The sequence below is a fragment of the Labrus bergylta genome, chromosome 6 (assembly GCF_963930695.1).
Source record: "Labrus bergylta chromosome 6, fLabBer1.1, whole genome shotgun sequence".
Taxonomy (NCBI): Eukaryota; Metazoa; Chordata; class Actinopteri; order Labriformes; family Labridae; genus Labrus; species Labrus bergylta.
In genome coordinates, this window is record NC_089200.1 from 18,285,683 (window position 1) to 18,305,971 (window position 20,289).

Consider the following 20,289-nt stretch of genomic DNA (forward strand, 5'->3'; position numbering starts at 1 on the left):
GCGCCCACCTGTTAACAAAGCAGGACCTATACGTTAGTGCTGCACGATATATTGTTTCAGCATCGTCATCCCAATGTGCGCATGCGCAATAGTCGCAAGGACATGAGATGTGAAGAAAAAAAAATCTGTCTGGAGCCGAAAATATATGAGCCTTTCAATTAAGTTTATTTAGCCTGCCTACGCCCATTCACATTACTAATAGATCTAAATGAGCATAGATTTATATATTTTACAACATTACATGCAACAACTCTCATAGTTAGAACACCTTCTCAGCGCTCTGTCATCTCGACTGCTGTTAGGAGCGGGGATTTTGACAATCTGACAGTTTGCTTATAGTTAACATCACATAAAGGGCTTTATTTAACACTTTCGGGGTTAAAGGCAGGTTAAAGGCTTCCAGATCTGTGCGTTCAACTTTGTCTTCAGTCAGAACTGGCTCTCGGTTTTTTTGTTGAGGTCTAAGTTTCGATCTTGTGATAGCCCATTTTATTGTTTATTTCACGTCCTCCTTCCCACGCCTTACGATTTCATGAGCTGCCATAAAACTTGAAACAGTCATACAGGTTCATGTCAAAGTAATCTGTTGCTTAAAGTTTGCTTTGCTTCCTGAAGAAATCGCCCTTTTTCTCTTTCCAAGGCAGACCATCTTCACGGAATGCATTGTGCTTATTCGAGAAATGTCTCTAAACATTACTTTTCATTGATTCACATCTCTGGCAACTGATTACTCAAGCATACAAAAAAGGCAAAACGCAGGAGGAGGACAAACTCTGTGAGCCATTGTGCATCTGCTCAGCCTGTATGTGCGCGCTCCCGCTGTGTGTCTCTCTCGCGCGCGCAGGCTGGAGGGGCGCAGCACGTTAATATATTTAATAAATATCCCTGTTATATTATTTGGTCGCAGAGGGAACATCAGGTGCGAGTCTGTAATCATCATTTCAGGGAGAGTCAGGGAGAATTCAGCTGAACAAAGTGAAGCAGTAAACTTTAAAAAATATCGCTATGTATATCGTAGGGAAAAAAAATATTGCAATGTAAATTTTTCCCAATATTGTGCAGCCCTACTATACGCATAAGTAAAAGGAAGGGTTGGTAATTTTCTCCAGAAACACTTTTAAGATTTTGGTTGAAATTGTCTTTAGGTCCTGACAGAAATGGATAACTCGTGCTCTGAAAAAGGAACGAAGAAAATCCGTCATCTGTAGCAGTTGTAAGCCTGTAAAAACTTACGACCAATGTCTGCACGAGGTGCCATTTTTATGAACCAATCACGCCTCCCTTTCTCCCAGCCCGTTCTCTACCCCATGCATGCATGAGCCCACACTCCAAAGCATGAGCTGAGCTCGGCTTCTGGACCAATGGTGCTTGTGCATGTAAGTGAGGGGCGTGGTTTAGAGGGAGCACAGAGGAGAGGGGGTGGGTACATACGGAGCACTGAGGGAATGTGTACTTTCAAAATCATGCTAGTTTTCGAAAATTACCAACCTGCCTTTAAGTTATGAGGAAAAACTTCTCATCCATTGTATCACAATGAATCTTCTCAACTGTGATATGGGGTGCAGCTGAAAACAGACTTAATATATGTCAGAGATTCTGTTTTAATCCTTGATTTATTTCTTAACAATGTAACGTGGAAATGTTCATGCTAGCTGTCATGTTTAGTAGGGCTGGGAATCTTTCAGTGTCTCATGATTCAATTATTGGAGTCACGATTAGATTCAGAATCTATTTTCGATTCAAAATTCTGGATTCATGGATGCATGGATTCAAAGTCTATTTTTGAAGTCTATTCAGTTTTGGAGTGAAACTGGGCTTAGTTTACGGCTGCATTGTCCAACAGGTTGTAAGGTTACTTTATATTGATTGATATTATACACAGCCACCAGCTGATTAAGCATCTATACAGACTGGATTATCAACACACTGAAGTATCAACACTTTACAAGCTGTCCCTGTGTGAAAAGCCTGTGAAATACACATTTCATACAATCTGAGAGTTTCCTGCACACAGTGACAGTGATGTCTGACAGTGCTCCTTATGTCATACAGCCATTGTTTACAAAGTCGTGTACAGGTTGTCCCACCAGTTGTTCCCCTCCAAATCCCTCACTCTCTCTGAACATTTATCAGATGCAGCCTTCCATTCAGAAACACAAGACCACTGACCTACTTGATCTCGGTTTTGTTCTCCTGTCCAGTATGTGCTCCGATGTGAATTTCTTTACAACCTTAAAGCTTTTTGACCCACTCTGGTCACTTCCTGCTGCCATCCTGTTCTGCAAAATGTAATGTGATATCAGTCTGCACACCAGGGTATGGGCTTCTGTTTTTACAGGATTATGAAGGAACCATTAGGAAGCAATTTGGCAGAAAGACTATCCCTGTCTAGAGTATAAAAACATTGAGCTTTTCCTTTCTATTAACACATCTAAACATTTGTGGTTGAAAATGTGACTTGGTGCTTAAAACTTGAACAGAGGGTTGACTGAGATGTGAAAGGGTTCCATTATCATTAGCTATAATGGGCTTTTGTCATACAGGGGTCAGTCATTTACATTTATTAATGGTGTTAATACAAAATGGCTTAATACAAAAAAAAAGGCTTTAATGGATTTCACATGCATGTCTGTACGTGCTCACCAAAATCCAGAAGAGATGCATTGTGGCATTTTTTTTGTTAGTTCTCTCAAGGTACATTTACAAGTTCACCAGTGTGTTGTGTGTGTGTGTGTGTGTGTGTGTGTGTGTGTGTGTGGGTGGAAAACAACCATAGTTGTGCATAATTTAATGTAGATATATGTTCACACATTCTTGTGTTCTTTTGTACTAAAGTCTGGCTTACACTTGCTAGACTTTCTGCTGTTGTCGTTGTCACGTTGCTGAGGGAGAATCCAGGTGGAGACATGCGCACACATACATACACTCTGTGTGCTTGTGGCTCTCACTCGCTCGCTCACTTACTCACACACACATATGAACACACACACACACACACAGAGGCAGTCTGGCAGATTCAGGGTTAAAGGCTTCCATTTTGTTAGGTAACACCCTAATGGTCTGATCTGTCAGTGGCGTTAAAATGGCAGGGGCTTAACCCTTGGCGTTCAGGACACAACCAGCAGGGGCACACACACACACATACACACAAATACACACTGGGCTGGCCGAGCCTACAACAGAACAACTGAGGAGGAGGAGGAGGAAGAGTGAAAGGGGGAGGGGGGGAGGTGAGGTTATGAGGCAGGGAGGGGTTGAGGGAAGGACGAAGAGGGAGCTAGCAAGAGAGAGAGAGAGAGAGAGAGAGAGAGAGAAGACAAGGAAGAGTATTTTTCACTTGGGTACAGTTAGATTATGGCTCAGCTAACCACATGCGCTCTGCACCCTTCTCCCTCCCCCAACCATGGCACCTCCTCAGCTGGGTCCCTGCCCCCACTCCTAGCCTGGTGAGCACAGATTAGCATAGGTAGTCTTATCTTTTTATTTTTTTTATTCTATTTTGATGATATCCCACAGGGTAGGAACTTGACTCTTTGGGAGCCTCTTATGATTTCATAATTGGAGAATGTGCTTAATAAGTAGGAACTGACATGAAAAGAAGCTGTAGCATATCGCTTTATGGCGGTGAGAAGAAAGTAATCATCGTCATGAATTTCAGATAATCATTGCCTGGACGTGTCTCTGGGTCAGATATCTGGCTGTTTGATTGACTAATTCAATATTAAAAGGGCCAGAGCCTGTCAGCCAAACAAGGAAAAAACAGTTGTCACACTGATGTGTTTTATTGTGCAAAGATAATCCATACTTGTATTGCTCGTATTGGTCAGTATAATTGTTGTTTTCACTCCCTTTGAGCCCTAAGGACGCAGTAGAATAGCCTCCGTTTTTTTTTAAATGGCTGTTAATGTGTTTGCTGGCTGAGTCCAGTCCCAGTGGGGACATCATTACAGTACTGGAGATGAGAGGCTTGCACGCTACCTGAGGGGGTGAGCCTTTGCCATTGATCTGTTCTCTATGAACTACTGGACACAAAAGGAGAGCGACTGAGAATTAAACCTGTAGTGTCAGTCCGGGTCACAAGATTTCCATTGGCTTTCAAGTGCATCGAATCCTGCTGCACTGCTCAAAGATGTAGGAGATTTTCTTCATGCACCTTGTTTTAGTGACAGGAAGATTAATGTACGCCTGTAGCTTCACAAAGAAATACGCACGTTATTTGTACATTTTTAATACATGCCGTTTTACCATTTATTTGTCAGATTAATTTGAATCAGTAGTCGGTTTATCCTTTCTTGTTTGCCTCTAAATCCCTCATTTCCCATTTTCTTACCAGTCTAAGATCTGCTCTGCCCTCAGGCCTTATTAAGGAGAGGGACATGCATCCACTCCTCCTCCATAGTCTCCTGAGAGAAGCAGACACAGATCACTAACCACTGACAGCCTTCTTCTCTCCCTCATCCCATCGTCATTTTCCTTGCTGTTGTAGGTAATCCTTTTTCTATGTCGAAGTGGTTTATCTCAGTGAGGTTTGATTGGTTTAAAAACTACAATGTAGATAATAGTTGTTGAATGTGCTAACATTTTGATGCAGTATACTTTAATGATGTCCACAAAATTCAATGATTAGTGTGAGACACGTTGAGTGAAATGTGAATCAGCCTTAGGTTGTCTATAGTGGCCTCCAAAACAAAGTATCTGTCGAACTATATTGTTATGGTCAGGCAGATAGTACTTCATCCATCTGCAGCAGTTGCAATGGTTTCTTAAAAAACGTGAGGGGCAGCACACTGTAACTCCACTGAATTTGTGATCTTGGCTACAAAGAAGGCAACCAGCGTAACACGGCCTCCGCATTATCTGCCGTTGTAGGAAGAAGAAAAATTGATCTTCTTCCTGCATTTCTATTACGGATGGCATTTTACAATAATCCCTGTACTCGATTTCTCGAATTACCTTATGAACGAGTTCTCAAGTACCTGCAGATTATTATTATTATTATTATTATTATTTTTTAACCGTAAACAAAAAAAGAGGGCCTGTCGGACAAGGACCTCCTGGACCGGAATTGTAGACTTTATGCCTGTAAAATGACATAAACATCCAATATTTAAACATAACTATTCTCCGAGATGGTGGCTTTTCCCCGGCTTGACAAACGCCACCAGCTCTCTGAATCCTTCTCCTTCCACAAAACTTAATGCATATCTCCAGTTACCATTTTGGTTATTACCAGGCTAATCTTCTCCACTCTGTGTGCTAACAGGGCTAGCAAATGACGTGTTTTCTGTCTGCACTGTTTTCTCCTTTTGCTTTCAGCGCGTGTGGTTAAGTATCCAACTAGTATTTCTATGGTTGCAAATTTAACGCCACATATCTTGCACTGCACATTAACTTCATCGTTTTTGTCGAAGTACTTCCAGACATCACTTTTCTTGACTGACAGGTCGCAGGTGTAGCAGGCGGTTTTGTATTTGTTGTGCTTTTGCTTTCGGTGTAATAATATGTTCCTAGAGAGTTCCTGTAGCTGCCGTAAAACAGTTGTTTTTGCTGAAATCTGGCTCGGTGTGTACTAAAGCTGAAGCCGTGGCCGGAGAAGTCATACGTTTGTATCCCGTTAATTATATTCCTACCTAGTATATTCAGTTAGGCGAAAAACAAAAGGCTCGGTCACACATGTAACGCTGTATGAGTTCAAGTTTTGTAGCCAAAAGCAGTGCTTGCACAGGTGCGTGAGTAACAAAATGTTACTCGAATGATGGGGTCAACGCCGAGTACTCGTACCCATCCCTAATTTCTGTGTGAGATCCAACAGCAGCTCCGGGTGGAATGCTCTGAACCTCTCTGATCTCTATATTCTCTATATTCCAGCTGTATCTTTCATGCAGGTTTAAGCTGGTGGTTACGGTTGACAAGAATCAGAATTGTATTGTCAGTAATATAAGAGCCTGCTGTCGTCAGTAAACTTGGACAAACAAACTCCATTACAGAGCGCTGTTTGGTCCAAAAAATATAGTTACTGGATGTAACTCCAGTTCCTCTAAAAGGCGTCACTATTGTTTGACCTTCTTTGCTCCGCAAGAACTGAAGATATAACACTTCAATACACACGCATCCATTGGTGCTCAGACACACACACATCCGTTAAAAGAACTGTGTTTGTGTTTCACACTGTCAAAGCTCACATGAGACAGAGCGGTTTCTGTAAATCACTAAAAACTTCAGTCTGTATTTTCGGGTTTTGCTATCATGTTGCTGTGTCTCAGACATTTCTGACCATCAGTCATTGTGCAGGGGAGCAGAGCGGTTCAAACGGGACAGAATGAAATAACCGACCAGGTGACATCGCTGTCTCTCTGCTCTTCGTCTGTATCAGACAATACCTGAACTTGTGCAATATTATAAGATGCCAAAAGGAGTTGACTTGAATGTTGCCTTTTGGCAGCATTGGAACAGTGTGGGCTTATGGAGGCTGTTTTTGAGCTTCAGGACTGATGTAGAGCAGAGCGGAGAAACACAATAGGAACATGGAGAAGCACAGCTGCATGTAAACAGTCCAGCACCTAACTGCTGGATTTTATGGTGGATTTGAATGTTTATTGTTGCTTCAAAATGTTACAGAAACAATCATAAATTTTTTATTTTTTTTCATGAACGGTGCTCACCTTCTCCACTGCTCTCTGTTTTGCTCTTGGCAGCTTTGAGGTGAAATATGAGTGTAGACACCCCCCCCCCCCCTCCCCCCCTGTACTTTCTGCTGCTAGCACATGAAAAATAATGGAGATGGGATCATTTTAAGGCAATTGGTATAGAAGTCTATTGCTAAAATTTTGACAACCTTAATTCAGGGCAGCAGGGTCAGAACATACTATGATATAACATTGTCTATGCCTATCTTGTACAATACACATTGCAACGTTTCATACTATAGATAATGAATACCAGAAGGCAGTTTAAGTCAAGCAAAGCACACAGGAATAGGCTAAACATGTCCTTGAGTCCATTACTGGAAGGGTTTGGGATACCCATTCCCTCTCCCAGTGGACTAGCTGATGGACAGCTCCATCAATCTCGTGGTTTACACACTGGATGGATGCATGCATGAGCACTACTCGCACTGATTGATTCAGGATCCCACTCTGTTTATTTCCTAGTTGTAGAATTCAATTCTGATGGCCTCTTTCAAACCAAACTTGTTGATGTTAGCTCAGGCAACGTGTAGTATCATGTTTTTCATAAATATTTAAAGCCCTACAAGTTCTCACTCTGACAGAAGTCAGTGATTACAACATACTTCTTATCATTTGAGTGCAGATTGTGTTGCAGAATCCTTAATTAGGTGATAGCAAAGCAAGAAAAATGATTTAAAAGAACTTAAAATAATAATAACTGTGATTATCATCTATTATAATAAATCCTAAACGATGTGATTTTGTACATCTAAAAGAGGAGATCTGTTTTAACTTCCCTTATCAAAGGTCTCAACTTTGAAATTTTGTCTCATGGTATACCTGTTTGTGCCTTTGCTGTTCTCTCTTGGCACAACAAACTCCTGAGCTGAGCAACACTATCTCATTTTCTGACAAGTTGATGTTTTTTCGATTTCTGGCTACATACCTGATTTTCTTTTACTATGATTTGTCAACGAATGGATAGATTATTTTGTTTAATTGGAATCCTCTGAAAGGTTTCCATATTGAAACCTTTGCCTTGCAGATGCTTTGTCTTGCTGAATGTTCTTCATTTGTTGATGTTGTTTTGCATTCTCACAAGCTCAGAGTGAGGGTTCTTAACTTTTTCTCACACAACAGGTCATCAAGGCTCACATAGAAACCAAGGCGCTGAATAGATAATGGCCTTTAGTGAGTAGTGCTCCTTCACTGAGGGCTGAGCGAAATGGATGGTGCGGCAACAATGACATCTAGTACACATCACTATTAGTCAGTCTTGATTGCATAGAAAATCACTGAGCATTTGGAAGGACACTTGTACTTGTTTTTTTCCTCTTGATACATCCAACAAATGACAACATTTGATTCATGATGCCATCGGCCTCATGGCCTCTGGGACGAAAGTAGCCACGTGTCTCCAGGATGTGAAACTAGCAACCACGTCTGTCCCTAACGTGCCAGTTTGACACGGCACTCTCCCAGAGGGTTACAGTCACTTTGTACCTGACATGGTTCACCACCTCACTGTTACAGCCAGAGTAATGTGCAGCCACTCTTTCTTCAATCTTACAGTTGTAAAGTATTGTTTTTACAGCACTTTGTGTTATGTATGGTTATGCACACATTCACACCCACACTGAAGCTGTCATCTGTGGAAGATAGATAGCCTTTGTGTCCAGGGATGGTACAGCAGGGCACATCTGTCCTTGTTGTGCACCAGAGCAGGGTGCATTTTAGGTTCCTTACACACTTATTGAAACAAACACAGACCTGAAGGTTTCAGCTGCATTGTAGATATTTTTTAGAATTTGTTTGTAACATCACCGATCAATGATCAGTACAAGTATAAATAATCCGTGTTACAGAGAAAATAAAGGCGCTGGCAGCAATTACCGGTATGACTAGTATTATTTTGAGTAAGGCAGGTGCAAGAGGCTTCTGTTGGCTCTTTATTTTTCACATTGAAACACCAGGTTGTAAATGCCCAAACCTTTATTGTATTGTACTTATTTTATCAAATAAAGTGCTATACATCTGCAGGTGTGTTAACATTGTTCTATGATCAATCCATCATCATTTATAAGCATGAAAGAGTTTATGGTAATAGACTGCACTTCTTTTGAATCAGACTATTAAAGAGTGGGAACCCTGGCTGTATAAGATGAGTCTGGGGGGGGGGGGGGGGGGGGGGGCCTCCCTGCGTCTGTCCCTCCCGGTTGCCACTCTGTCTCTCCAGGGGTTAAACCTGCACCTTTTTTGCAATCGCAAACCAGTTCAAACCGGTTCTCGTTGAAGCGTTTGGGTTTTTTTTTTTGTCTTGTGGAATCTTGGGATAGGGTCATGTGGAGCTGTGATGATGTCACGCTGGATTAGGAAGACCTTGAGTGGCCTTTTCTAGACTTGAAAAGATAGTGGACATATGCTGTTAGTTGAAGCTCAAATCATTAACCATCAATTGTGTTTTCATAGCTGAATTATTTTATGTTAACATGTAAAAGTACTCTCATCTGTGTCTTGATGCGTCACACATAAATAGTTACCGACCTTATTTGCCTTTTCAATAGAAAGTGTTTGGCCTACATGAATATGTTTGGAGTAAATGTTACTTCCTGTTGGAGCTTTTTTTCTGCCAAGTAATGGTTTCTCCCAGAATTCTGATTAATGATTTGGGTCAGCATCTAGAGCCCTGGCAGTAGAATGGGAGATTCATATACACTTCAGGATTGACCCTTGTTTAAACAGCAAGGACTGCAAGTTTATTGTGTGCATCAAATTTAGTTCAGTGAATTTGCATCATTATTTTGGTTAAAAACCTGAGGTTTCTTGGACTATCAAGAACCCTTTTCACACATACGGAAATCTCCTGAAAAACTCGGGAGATTGGCTACCCGGAGGGGCTTTAGGCTATGTGAGCTGATGTCTGAACGTGGCAGCATATACTCCGAAGATTTCACCTCGAGCCAATGGGACCCCAGTGACGTTTATATACAGTGACTGCCTAAAGTGTCTGCACACGACCACTACGATCTCCGTGCACGTAATTAAACGGCTGCATTACGTTTTCTGTTCGTCAGTGTGTTGTTCTCCACTTTTAGGTGGATGTTGTCATTTCATTGGACTACACAGAGCATTGATATAAAGGCAAATATTCTCATTATAACGTCGTGTAGCGGACTCTGTTGCTTCGGCCATTACTTCTGCGTTGTTTATTTGCGTCACGTCTTACCTCAGGAAATCCCCCGATCCCCCTCCCCTCTGACAGGGATAGTCCCCCGCTGTGAGGAGCAGATGTGAACGGCTAGGTCGGGAGAATCTCCAGAGTAGTCCTCCTGTAATTATCTAGATATTAGCCGGAGTGCATATGTGAAAACGGCTAAGGAATGATTTGTAAGGTCAAGAAGATGTCTGGGTCATGTTCAACTGAAAACCTCTCTTTTAAGGTCTGTCATTGAAACCTATTTACATGAAGCTCACTCATGGGATATATTTAAATGAAATTTGCCTAAACTACTTCAGTCACTCTTTGGCCTCTGACACTTAGGCTCCCTCTGTATAGTTTTCAATGCCATGGTCCAGTAGAATTAAAGTTTCTGAAACTAAAGAATTAAAGTTTCTTTTAAATTTTTTTTTTTAACTTTCTGTGGCACCTGCTTTAGATGGTTGACATCGTTTACTGCAGACACAGTGGGTCATAATCATAGCTCAGCCAGGTTAACTCAACTAATAGTTTGTTTTACAAGACTTCTGTCTCACTGGACATAGTGTTCTATTTGAAATCCAATATTTGGGTATCCTGGACTGTTGTGAGATGTACTGACTAAGAAAAACTACTTCTTCGGACACTGCACTGCTTCTTTCTTTTTTTTAAACTGTCACAGCACACCTTAATTTATTTATCTGTGTACCTTCCATATCTCTGCCTTGCGTTTCTCTGTTCGTAAATGTTTCCAACTGTTTCTTTTTTTCTCTCTCCAGGGTGAGAGCAGCCATGTCAGAGGAGGCAGTGCGTCAAACGCGCAGTCAGAAGCGTGCTCTGGAGAAGGACCATGTGTCTGCTCCTGGGTCACCTGTAGACATGGACAGTAAACGTGTTAAACTGGAGAAAGGGGATGAAGATGAAGCTCCCCTGGCGCTGGTGGCACCTGGAGCTGATGGTGTCAAGCTAAAGAGTGAGCAGGCAGTGAAAGTAGCAGCCAGTATCCTGAAAGCCGGGGAGGTGAAGGCCACGATCAAGGTGGAGGTGCAGACCGGAGACGAGCCTGTTGACATGAGCACATCGAAAAGGTGAGAAAAAGGAGATGTTTACACCTTCACACTCCTGAACATTTCTAGAGAATTTCAGGAGGACAGCCACTGAAATCCTTCTGATCTGGTCATTCACACATGCACCTAACACCAGGAGATTTTCCTGGTCGGATGGGAGGGGGTCGGTGGGGGGAGTTGTCGATGTCTTGTGAGGCAAAACATGACGTTAAGTGAGTCACAATAATAAAAAAAGAGTGAAGAACAACATACTGGTGAACCGAAAACATAATGCAGCTGAGATCGTACCAGTCGGGTGCATACAGTCTATAGTTTTGCACCGATCACAGGATACAAACGTCAACACCCCCTCTTTCTTGCTCCAGGTGAATTCTCCTGATAATTCCTGCCACATTCTAAAATCAGCTCACTCTGACTTTCTGCGTAAAGATCTCTAGGGAGCTGTCAGGAGAAACTCCAGATAAAATTTGAGTGAAAAATGTGGCTGTTTGCATTCACACATACAGCCCCCCCCCCCCCCTGAAAAACTTGTAGTTTTTTTTTGGCAGTCAAAAACTTGTAGTTTTTCAGGAGTTGTGCGTAAGTGTGACAGCACCAAGGGTCTGATGTGAACACCGGCTGCTTTTTGCTATCAAACTCGTGAAGTACTAGTTGCAGATCTCAGAGAGGCTGAGAGCTTTTTGTTCATAAAGAACATTTTGTTGTTCAGTTCACATGACACTGTCAAAGTCATCTAGTCAATCGAAACCACAATGAAAGGAATACTATAAACACTGTACCTTAAGTCTACTCCTGGGTCTCGGTATGGCATATGCAGCCAACTTTGTCTACAATGAACCCTCTGTAAGTATTTCCAGCTGGAGTTCACGCATGTTAATCTCCTTATATTCAAGTTTATTTCAGTGAGGGCATAAAATGCAAAAAAAACGCAACAGTTTCCTGTTTTTCCGCTAGTTGATTACAATTAAGTGTTGTTGAACCTCTTTAAGGCAGGGTTGAGAATTGAAAGTGTGGGACTTCATACAAGCTGACAGTCGAGGCTCAATATTTGTTATCATTTTTGCATACGTGTTTGTTCAAAAACCTTTTAAAGATTATTTGTTTAACTGAAGACTTGGACTGTGTCGTTATGCACGAAGATGAGTCTGTTGTACTTTGAGGCTTCTATTTAACTTTGCAAACACAAGTGGTCTGACAGGAGTCATACAGGAAGTCGCCGAGCGGTTCTCATCAGCCTGTCCCCATTCTGAAAAAGTTTGAGGCTCCTGAGGTCTGGGCTCCATTTTCTCTCACAACAGCACCTGAACTCTGCCTCACACTTCACACAAAATGAAGGCTATGTGTCACAAACTGGTTCCAACTGGCCGTTGCCATGGTTTCCACATTGGAAGGAGCAGTTGGAGGAAGGAGGGGCCATGAGGGGTGGTGGGTGTGTCACATGACCACACAGAAATGCCTGATGTCATGTGACGTGTTGGGTAGAGCAATAAATACACAGAGTGATGTGATGGCAGTCAAAGTGGAACAGAGATGTGATTAGGCTGAGTGTCACCTTTGGCCCCCCTGTTCCACCTTCCCCTCCCTGTTTGTTTGTTGTTTACTCACTGCGAGGTGATGAACTTATTGCTGTATACAGAAAGCTGTGAGTGTGTAGGGGCAACTTTGTAAAAAAAAACAAAAAAAAAACTCACTGGAAATGTAATGCAAGAAAAGAAAAACTCGGGATAAATGCAGTCATGTATAAACTGTGTCACCAAGAATTGGCAACAAGATCTCCTCCTAAGAAGATTTTATGTATCTGTTTTAAAAATATCTGAATGCTTCTTTTCAAGGCCTGTTTCCTATTAATAGCTCAGCTATTTATTTAACATATAGAGCATTACCAAGCTAAAAATGGCACTTTGCAGTTTTGCATTTGGAACCGACAATCCCTCTGCACCTAATAATGACCGATTCAGCAATCCTATAGTGGGGTCAGTGTGAAGCCTGTGATCGGAGAAGCCGAGGCATGCAGAAACATTGGACCTTACGTAACCAAGCTGCTGTGTGTTGGGATGCTTGTGTAAGCTGTTCTCAATAGAGTGGTATCAACCATCACAAGCTAGTGCGTGGCTCTTTTATAGGCCATGTCTGTCAAGGCAACCGAATGCCATTTGGGTTGTGTTGCTGAAGGATGATGAAGCATTTAATTACTTTGTATTTATACATGTATGTGTGTACGTAGTTTATCATGTTTTAGTATGTAGAATGTAAACAGAGCTTAGCAGGAAAAGTGCTGCTGGTGTTCGCAGAGTAATCCCTCCCAGAATAGGAGTATGCTGAAAGTCTTTAACAGTATGATGCATATAGAGTACTTTTCAGGAAGTAGCACGAAAATTTTTTAACAAGGTAATGGTTGTGTTCTTAGCAGCTGTAAGAGTATGACAGTCAGTGTTTACTGTTGTGATTGTGGAGTCTGCTCATATTCTCATCTCATAATGGTTAGAATAAACAACACAGTTATTGTCATATTGTTGACCTTGTTGAACTGATAATGCAGTCTGTTGAGGGGAGCTGTTACACAGCCGGGCTGAGGACAGAGAGGTTAGCAGAGAAACGTGCCACAAGACAGGCGCGTACAAAAGGATGAAAAAAGTGTGAAGAAGTGCGTCAGTGAGTCTGCGGGACTATAAAAGATGAACAACTAAGTAAGGATGGGGGAAGGGTGTTTGAAGTAGAGACTGAGTGATTGACTGAAAGAGAGAGAGTGTACACAATAGGTTGGCTCCTGGCCATGCATTCCCCTCCCCCTCACTGTCACCCTCTTCAGTGTCTCCAGCGGACCTCCGCTCTGCTCAGCTTGTGACTCTGGTGTCGGCAGCTGGGAGGGAGGGGAGAGCTGAGGCCCAGGCTGTGCCGTTCCAGCTAGGCCATAGGCCTCGACACGGAGGTAGAGGGGAGGGGTGAGGCCCTTTCTGGGTGGTAAACTGGGCCTTAGCTTGAATCCCTAGAGCTCTTAACAGCGCCTGAACAATTATATAACTTAACTGTAAGGGTGCGTGCATAAATCCACATTATGGCCCGAGCCTCTTCCTCTCACACTGCCATACATCACAGTCCCTAAAGCACCTCATCCTGCGGCACTTCTGTTTACCAGTCAGACTTCTGTTTTATTAAAGTGCCGATCCTTTAGGACCGTGCAGGATCCCCAGTTTCGAGGCAGATTTATTCTTGTAGTCGTTCATGCATTGTAAAATTATAACCACCCCCTTCTTCTTATCTCCACCCCCCTCCGGAGTGATGCGTATGAAGCTTGCCACTAGAAGCCTTTGTTCTCCTTAGTTCTCAAGAAAAGCCACTTAACATTCTATCAAAAGGCTTTAAGCGTTTACTCCTATACAAAACGGAAATGTAGTTAATTGATCTCTGTTTGTTGTTTGTGACTGGCTGCTGTGTCTGTAGACACTAAAAGGAGCAGGAGGTCTGTTCGTTGATGTTACCTATCGCTGAATATAATGGGATCGGTGCGATCTTCCCCTGCCGCCATTACTCCATTATTGATCTCTTGGTTCTTGTGTTCTTGTGTGTCCCAGAGCACATTTGCTCCAAAACAGAGTTGATGAAACGGTAATTATTTACTGCCATCTACTGGATGTACTGCAAAAATACAAGTTAGTTGCAATTAATAGAAACTGTGGTATTCTAGACAGAAAAGGGATACATTGTTTAATCCTTGTTGACTGATGAAACACATTTTGAAAATAATTGTTTATTTTCTTTTACTCCCCCCCCTCTCAGTGACATTAAGAAGGAACGGCAGCTGCCATCGCCGGATGATGTCATTGTGTTATCAGACAATGAGCCTTCCAGTCCTCTCATGAATGGCCACTGCTTCACCAAGACTGACACAGATAAACTAATGGTAAGAAAACATAAAACTTAATCTGTACAGACTTTTTTTCTTTCAGGTTTAGAATTCCTCATCCTCTCTTAGTGCAATTAAGAAGACAAACATTTTTCGACTTAAAAAAAAGAAGACTAAGGAGACATACATGTACAATTTATTTCTATCGGTGTGTGTATAGAAAAGTTCTCCCGAGGAGAGGGAGCGCATCATCAAACAGCTGAAGGAGGAACTGAGACTCCAAGAGGCCAAGCTGGTGCTGCTTAAGAAGTTACGACAGAGCCAGATCCAGAAGGAGAGCACTGCGCAGAAGGTAAAATCTGATAGATGTATCAGAAATCGGGAATTCTTGTTTTAATTGTTTGTTTAATTGTAAGTTTCATGTACTGCAATCAAAAGGTTCCTAGTTATGCTTAGGCATTCCAGATGATTGCATTTGACATAATTAAGGAAAAAAATGTATGAAGCACACACTTCCAGACTAATACCAAACCCTGTTTGTTTTAGACGACTGGCTCAGTGGCCACTCCTCCTCCTCTGGTAAGAGGTAGCATCACATCAAGCAAAGGACCCCACCAGGTAATTACTATAATTTGTTTAAGCCTCCTGCTAAAACTTGCACTAACTGAAATACATGTACATTACACCACATGCGGAGGGAATACTGCTTTCAAAAGCTTTACATATACGGTATAGGATGCAACACTTCTGTTGCATTATGTTGCATACTTGTGTCATTGAGTATGTATCTGCCTTACTGTTCACAGGTTATAGGTCGAAGCTCAGGCACGGTGATCCCTCCTCCCTTGGTGCGAGGTGGGCAACATGTACCGTCCAAACACAACTCTCAGATTGTCATGCCGCCGCTTGTCAGAGGGGCGCAGGTTAGTGTGAGGGTTCGTGACACTTTTCATTATGATTATTTACATTATACTAGACACATTTGAAGAAGTATAGTTTTCAAGGGCTCTTTGTAAATTACTCTTTTTTCCGCCCCCCCTCTCCATGCCCACTCTTCATGCTCCTGTGATGCTGCTTTCAGCCTATTGCAATGACTCCTCAGCAGATAGCAAGTCTACGTCAGCAACAGCAGCAGCACAGTGGAACAGGCCCCCCTCCACTGCTCCTGGCCCCCAGGGCTTCTGTGCCCAATGTCCAGGTCCAGGGCCAGAGGATCATTCAGCAGGGACTCATTCGGGTGGCTAACGTGGCCAACAGTAATATCATGGTTAACATCCCTCAGGTAAGGAACTATTTACAAGCTTACATTGCAGTGGGAAAAATGCCCTTTCATAACGTTTCTGTTCCATTGCCATAAAAATAATATCTAGTTGCTGATGTGTCTTCGCTTGTGTTTTTCTCCAGGCCTCTCCAACCAGCCTAAAAGGTTCCTCAGTGTCCCCAAACTCCAACATTAATGACTCCCCTGCCAGCCGGCAGGCGGCTGCTAAGCTTGCACTGCGTAAGCAGTTGGAGAAGACACTGCTGGAGATCCCTCCACCTAAACCTCCTGCCCCTGAGTTCAACTTCCTTCCTTCAGCTGCCAATAATGAGTTCATCTACCTGTTGGGGCTGGAGGAGGTGGTGCAAAAGCTTCTGGAGATGCACGGCAGGGGTGGGTAGACATCTGCCCTGTTGTAACTAGTTTGTGGATATTGTAGTGTCATGGTGGATACATAGAACTTATATGTATTTCAACAAAGCACTTTGTTATTCATCTAGGCAATCTGGGCCCAGCTGCTGCCATGGCCAGCGCCATTCCCAAAGAGCCACACACTTGCGCCCAGTGTAAGACTGACTTCACTTCCCGTTGGAGAAAGGAGAAGGCTGGGACTATCCTCTGTGACCAATGCATGTCGTCCAATCAGAAGAAGGCCCTGAAGGCTGAGCACACCAACCGGCTGAAGGCAGCCTTTGTGAAGGCACTCCAACAGGAGCAGGAGATAGAGCAGCGTATTCTCCAGCAGGCGGCCTCCTCTTCATCTGTCTCTAAAACCACCTCATCTTCCTCTCCCTCAATGTCCAAGAGTGAGATGCTGGTGTCTCAGCAGTACAAGCAGGTCAGGGCTGCCATGCAGCACAGATCTGTGTCTGGCCACCACTCCACCATCAAGCAGGTGAGCATGGCCTTCCATTATCTGAGTCATGGACCAAGACAGGGGTTTATAAAGTGATTGAAAGATTTCTGTACATTTGCAGTCATTATATTTGTGGGTTAACACATGTACCAACACTCAGCATGTCTCCCCTCATTTTGTTTCTCCTTATAGAGTCAGCTGTCTCACAGCATCCAGGCTGCAGTGAGCTCTCGTGGTCTGGCCCACGCATACACTTCCTCCTCTCAGCTTCAGAATGCGGTGACAGCTGCAGCACTGGGCAGCAGGCCAGGTAAGCATGCTGCGGCACGTCCACTGCAGCAGGGAGCAAAGGTCAGCGCCGGCAGCAGCAGCAGTAACCAGGGCAATGTGGCGGCCTGGAGGAAGCAGAGCGGGGGCAATACAGGTATATACACGAGACGAGGTTAGGCCGAAACAAGCCTTACTTGTTCTCGCTTTCTGCTCTTCCTTTGTGGAATCACTTTCTACTAAAGTGGACTACTTTTCTTTCCATCACTTCTCAGTGTCTGTCTTTCCATTTTCTCAGACGAGGCCTTTTTCATTTAAGTTTTACTGTATAGTTCTCCCAATGTTTAAAAAAAGAAATACATTTTTGGCTGTAAATATTTTGAATATGTCACTCTTCTTGCTCAGTAATTTCCTTCTCTGTGTGTTATCTTTGCTTTTAAACTTCAATGTGTGATATTTCTGGATACAAATTAAACTGAGCCGTTCAATCTTCATCACATTGACCCCTGCTGTGTTTGTTTCCTCCTAGGTGTGACTATGGCCTACGTAAACCCCAGCTTGTCTGCCCATAAAACCACCTCTGCTGTGGAGCGTCAGCGAGAGTACCTGCTGGACATGATTCCCTCCCGTTCTATCTCCCAAGCAGCCAACACATGGAAATAATGCAATCTTACTCCCTACTGACATCATAACCATTACCCCTCTTAATATCAATAACAGCCATTCTCATTATTGTTCTAATCCTTTCTATGGACCCTTTCTCTGGCCAGAATGGCATGAGGGAGAATCAGCGTAGTTTTTGTGTTGGACACAGGCGTTCCTTCACTTCTTCCACAGATATTTCTGCTCCCATCTTTCTTACTTGACTCTTCATCCCAAATTGGAGTTGAGCTGCGACAGCTTGGGCTCCTACGACACAAGGAGTATGTCAATGATAATTCTTCTACCTTGGGCTTATGGAAGTTGAGTACACGTTCACAAACTTCTTCAGCGATGTTGCCTCTGCCCCCCTGAAATTGGTTGAACCTCGCAGTTGCAGCAAGAGGAATCCTCCCTGAATTCCCCCTGCCTCTGGATCAGACAGGGGCAACCTAAAAATCCCTCGGTGAAACAATAAAATATACGCCTTACGTCCTACCCCTATTCAGTCTGAGCCAGTCGGACTCAGGCCCATGTGGTGGCCCGAACTGAACTTTACTAAAGACCTCATCCCAGGGATTGTGGTCGCGCTTTGAGGACCATCCACAAAATAATAACTGCTTCAGCTTTGCAAAAATGAATTCAAAAAATACAAAAAGGACTGTAAAAAAAAAGAAAAAAAAAAGATCTCTATCTGCACACAGACTGCCTCTTCTCTCTATCTCACAGAGTGTGTGTATAGTGGAGAAGTTGATGTGTGTTGGATTATTTTGTATGTATGAATGTTAGGATTTTTTGTCTTTTTCTTCTATAAGTCATATACTGTGTTTGGAATATTGTGCTCCCTGAGACTTTGGAAGTGGCCTGTTGTTCAGGTCTTAATTCACAGGCTAATGTTACTGTTGAGGTGGTTTTACATCTGCTGGGTTCCATGTTGTGGCCTACTTTTAAATACTTTGTTTTTTCTAAGATGAAGTGGAAGAATAAAGATTAAGGTTTCACTGATTAATGTAAAAACATGGAGCATATGTTTGGAGGACTATTCTTAATGAATAATGTAAAAGTAAAAAAAACAGACAAAAAAAAAACCTTCCAAAGAACTAGTGGAGCCCAAATGGAATCCCTTCTGCTAGAAGGTTTCTAGTTTATTTGAACCCTCTCCGGATATAAACATGAATTCATGCTAAACTGAGGGGGTGTAAGGAATGTCATATTTTTGACATTGTTTTTGCTTTTAGTCATAGGTTGTGGTGAATTGTTTTTCTTCTATAGACAAACTGTCTCTGGGTTTATTTATAGGGTCATGTTAGTAAAGATATATCCTTATGCCCTACATTTGAATGGATCTCCACTTAATATTCATTTGTTTTCTCTCATGTGTCCAGTGGCTCCCACTCACCTTCCGATTGGTCTGAGAGAAGCTGGACAGCTTTCAGAATGTAGTTATGCAAAAACAAACCCTATAGCAACACATGACATGAACTTCTTAGTCTGTATCATTGAAGTGTGTATGATTTATGTCAGGTCCTTGAATTGAGCGAACTATGCCTTTCACATGAGCTCTTGTGCGTTTTTATCAGGTCGCAGCAGCACAGGATAAGCTAGCAAATACAACTTGTCCGACATTTAACCGGGGAATTCCTACAATAGATGACCATATTTTAATAACGATGTGTGTTTTCTTTCATTTCACTCACTGAGGTGGTCATGTTTCTCTAATTCACAAAGCAGTGGTGTATCTGTCCTATTGGAAAATGTCAACAAATACAAATTAAATTTTAGGAAGAGGAAAATGTGGATATTTCTAATGTAAAGATGTTTACAAGCAGTGTTTCTAAAAAAAACAACAACTGACAGAAGCATTTAAATATCCACCATGTGTTCATCTTGATGTGATTTTCACATTGAAACAGCGGTAACGATTAACTCATCACTTTGTCATGACATACCTGGATTCTTGCTGCCCTGTTGGAGTTTGTTTCCTGCACACCTTCGCTCACCGATTCTTCTGGTAACTGGGCATCAGTTAAAGTTAGTCACTATGTACTGTGGTGTCATCTCTGTACATGAGGGTTTCATTTAGGATGGTGCAAATATTCATTGCTAATAGAAATACAAGCAGACAAAGTTGAATTCAAATTTCTCAATGTTGAGTATTTCTGTCTCAGTGTAGCATCAGAAATCGAACAGGTTGTCTGTACATTCCTGACAGGCAGGAAGGTAGCCGCCCGCGTCTTGTGGATGCAAAATAAGCGATCTGGATGAAGCCCTTCATTTAGTGCCCTGCTAAGTGTTAACCCTGTGCTTTCCTGACTACTGCCTGCTGCTGCTACTGTTAGACAACAATATCACCATTCCGTTCGTTTGGGCTCAGAGCTCTGCTGAATGCAGTGTAGCCCAAATGGAAAAGAAAACAAATGTATGAGAATTGTTTGTTATTTTGGATTTTTTTTCTGCTCTATCAAATAATAAAACTAATTTTAACCCCTTA

At 42.5% G+C, this 20,289-nt stretch overlaps 1 protein-coding gene across 4 annotated transcripts in view; it reads left to right on the plus strand.

Annotated features, from left to right (window-relative positions):
- Positions 1–20,289, plus strand: part of gatad2ab (GATA zinc finger domain containing 2Ab) — a 31,993-nt gene extending 11,704 nt beyond the window's left edge. The window contains exons 1-11 of one of the 4 annotated variants that reach the window (XM_065955905.1): positions 3,318–3,446; positions 10,644–10,952; positions 14,709–14,832; positions 14,996–15,127; positions 15,322–15,393; positions 15,582–15,710; positions 15,857–16,057; positions 16,180–16,429; positions 16,537–16,931; positions 17,085–17,316; positions 17,689–20,289. In XM_065955905.1, coding sequence (XP_065811977.1) covers positions 3,355–3,446; positions 10,644–10,952; positions 14,709–14,832; positions 14,996–15,127; positions 15,322–15,393; positions 15,582–15,710; positions 15,857–16,057; positions 16,180–16,429; positions 16,537–16,931; positions 17,085–17,316; positions 17,689–17,822 — 2,070 coding nt within the window. In that variant the 5' untranslated portion in view covers positions 3,318–3,354 and the 3' untranslated portion in view covers positions 17,823–20,289. Of the gene's footprint in view, positions 1–3,317; positions 3,447–4,468; positions 4,487–10,643; positions 10,953–14,708; positions 14,833–14,995; positions 15,128–15,321; positions 15,394–15,581; positions 15,711–15,856; positions 16,058–16,179; positions 16,430–16,536; positions 16,932–17,084; positions 17,317–17,688 lie in introns of those variants that run through there. The other 3 variants (XM_065955906.1, XM_029277019.2, XM_020632121.3) reach the window with 3 other exon arrangements.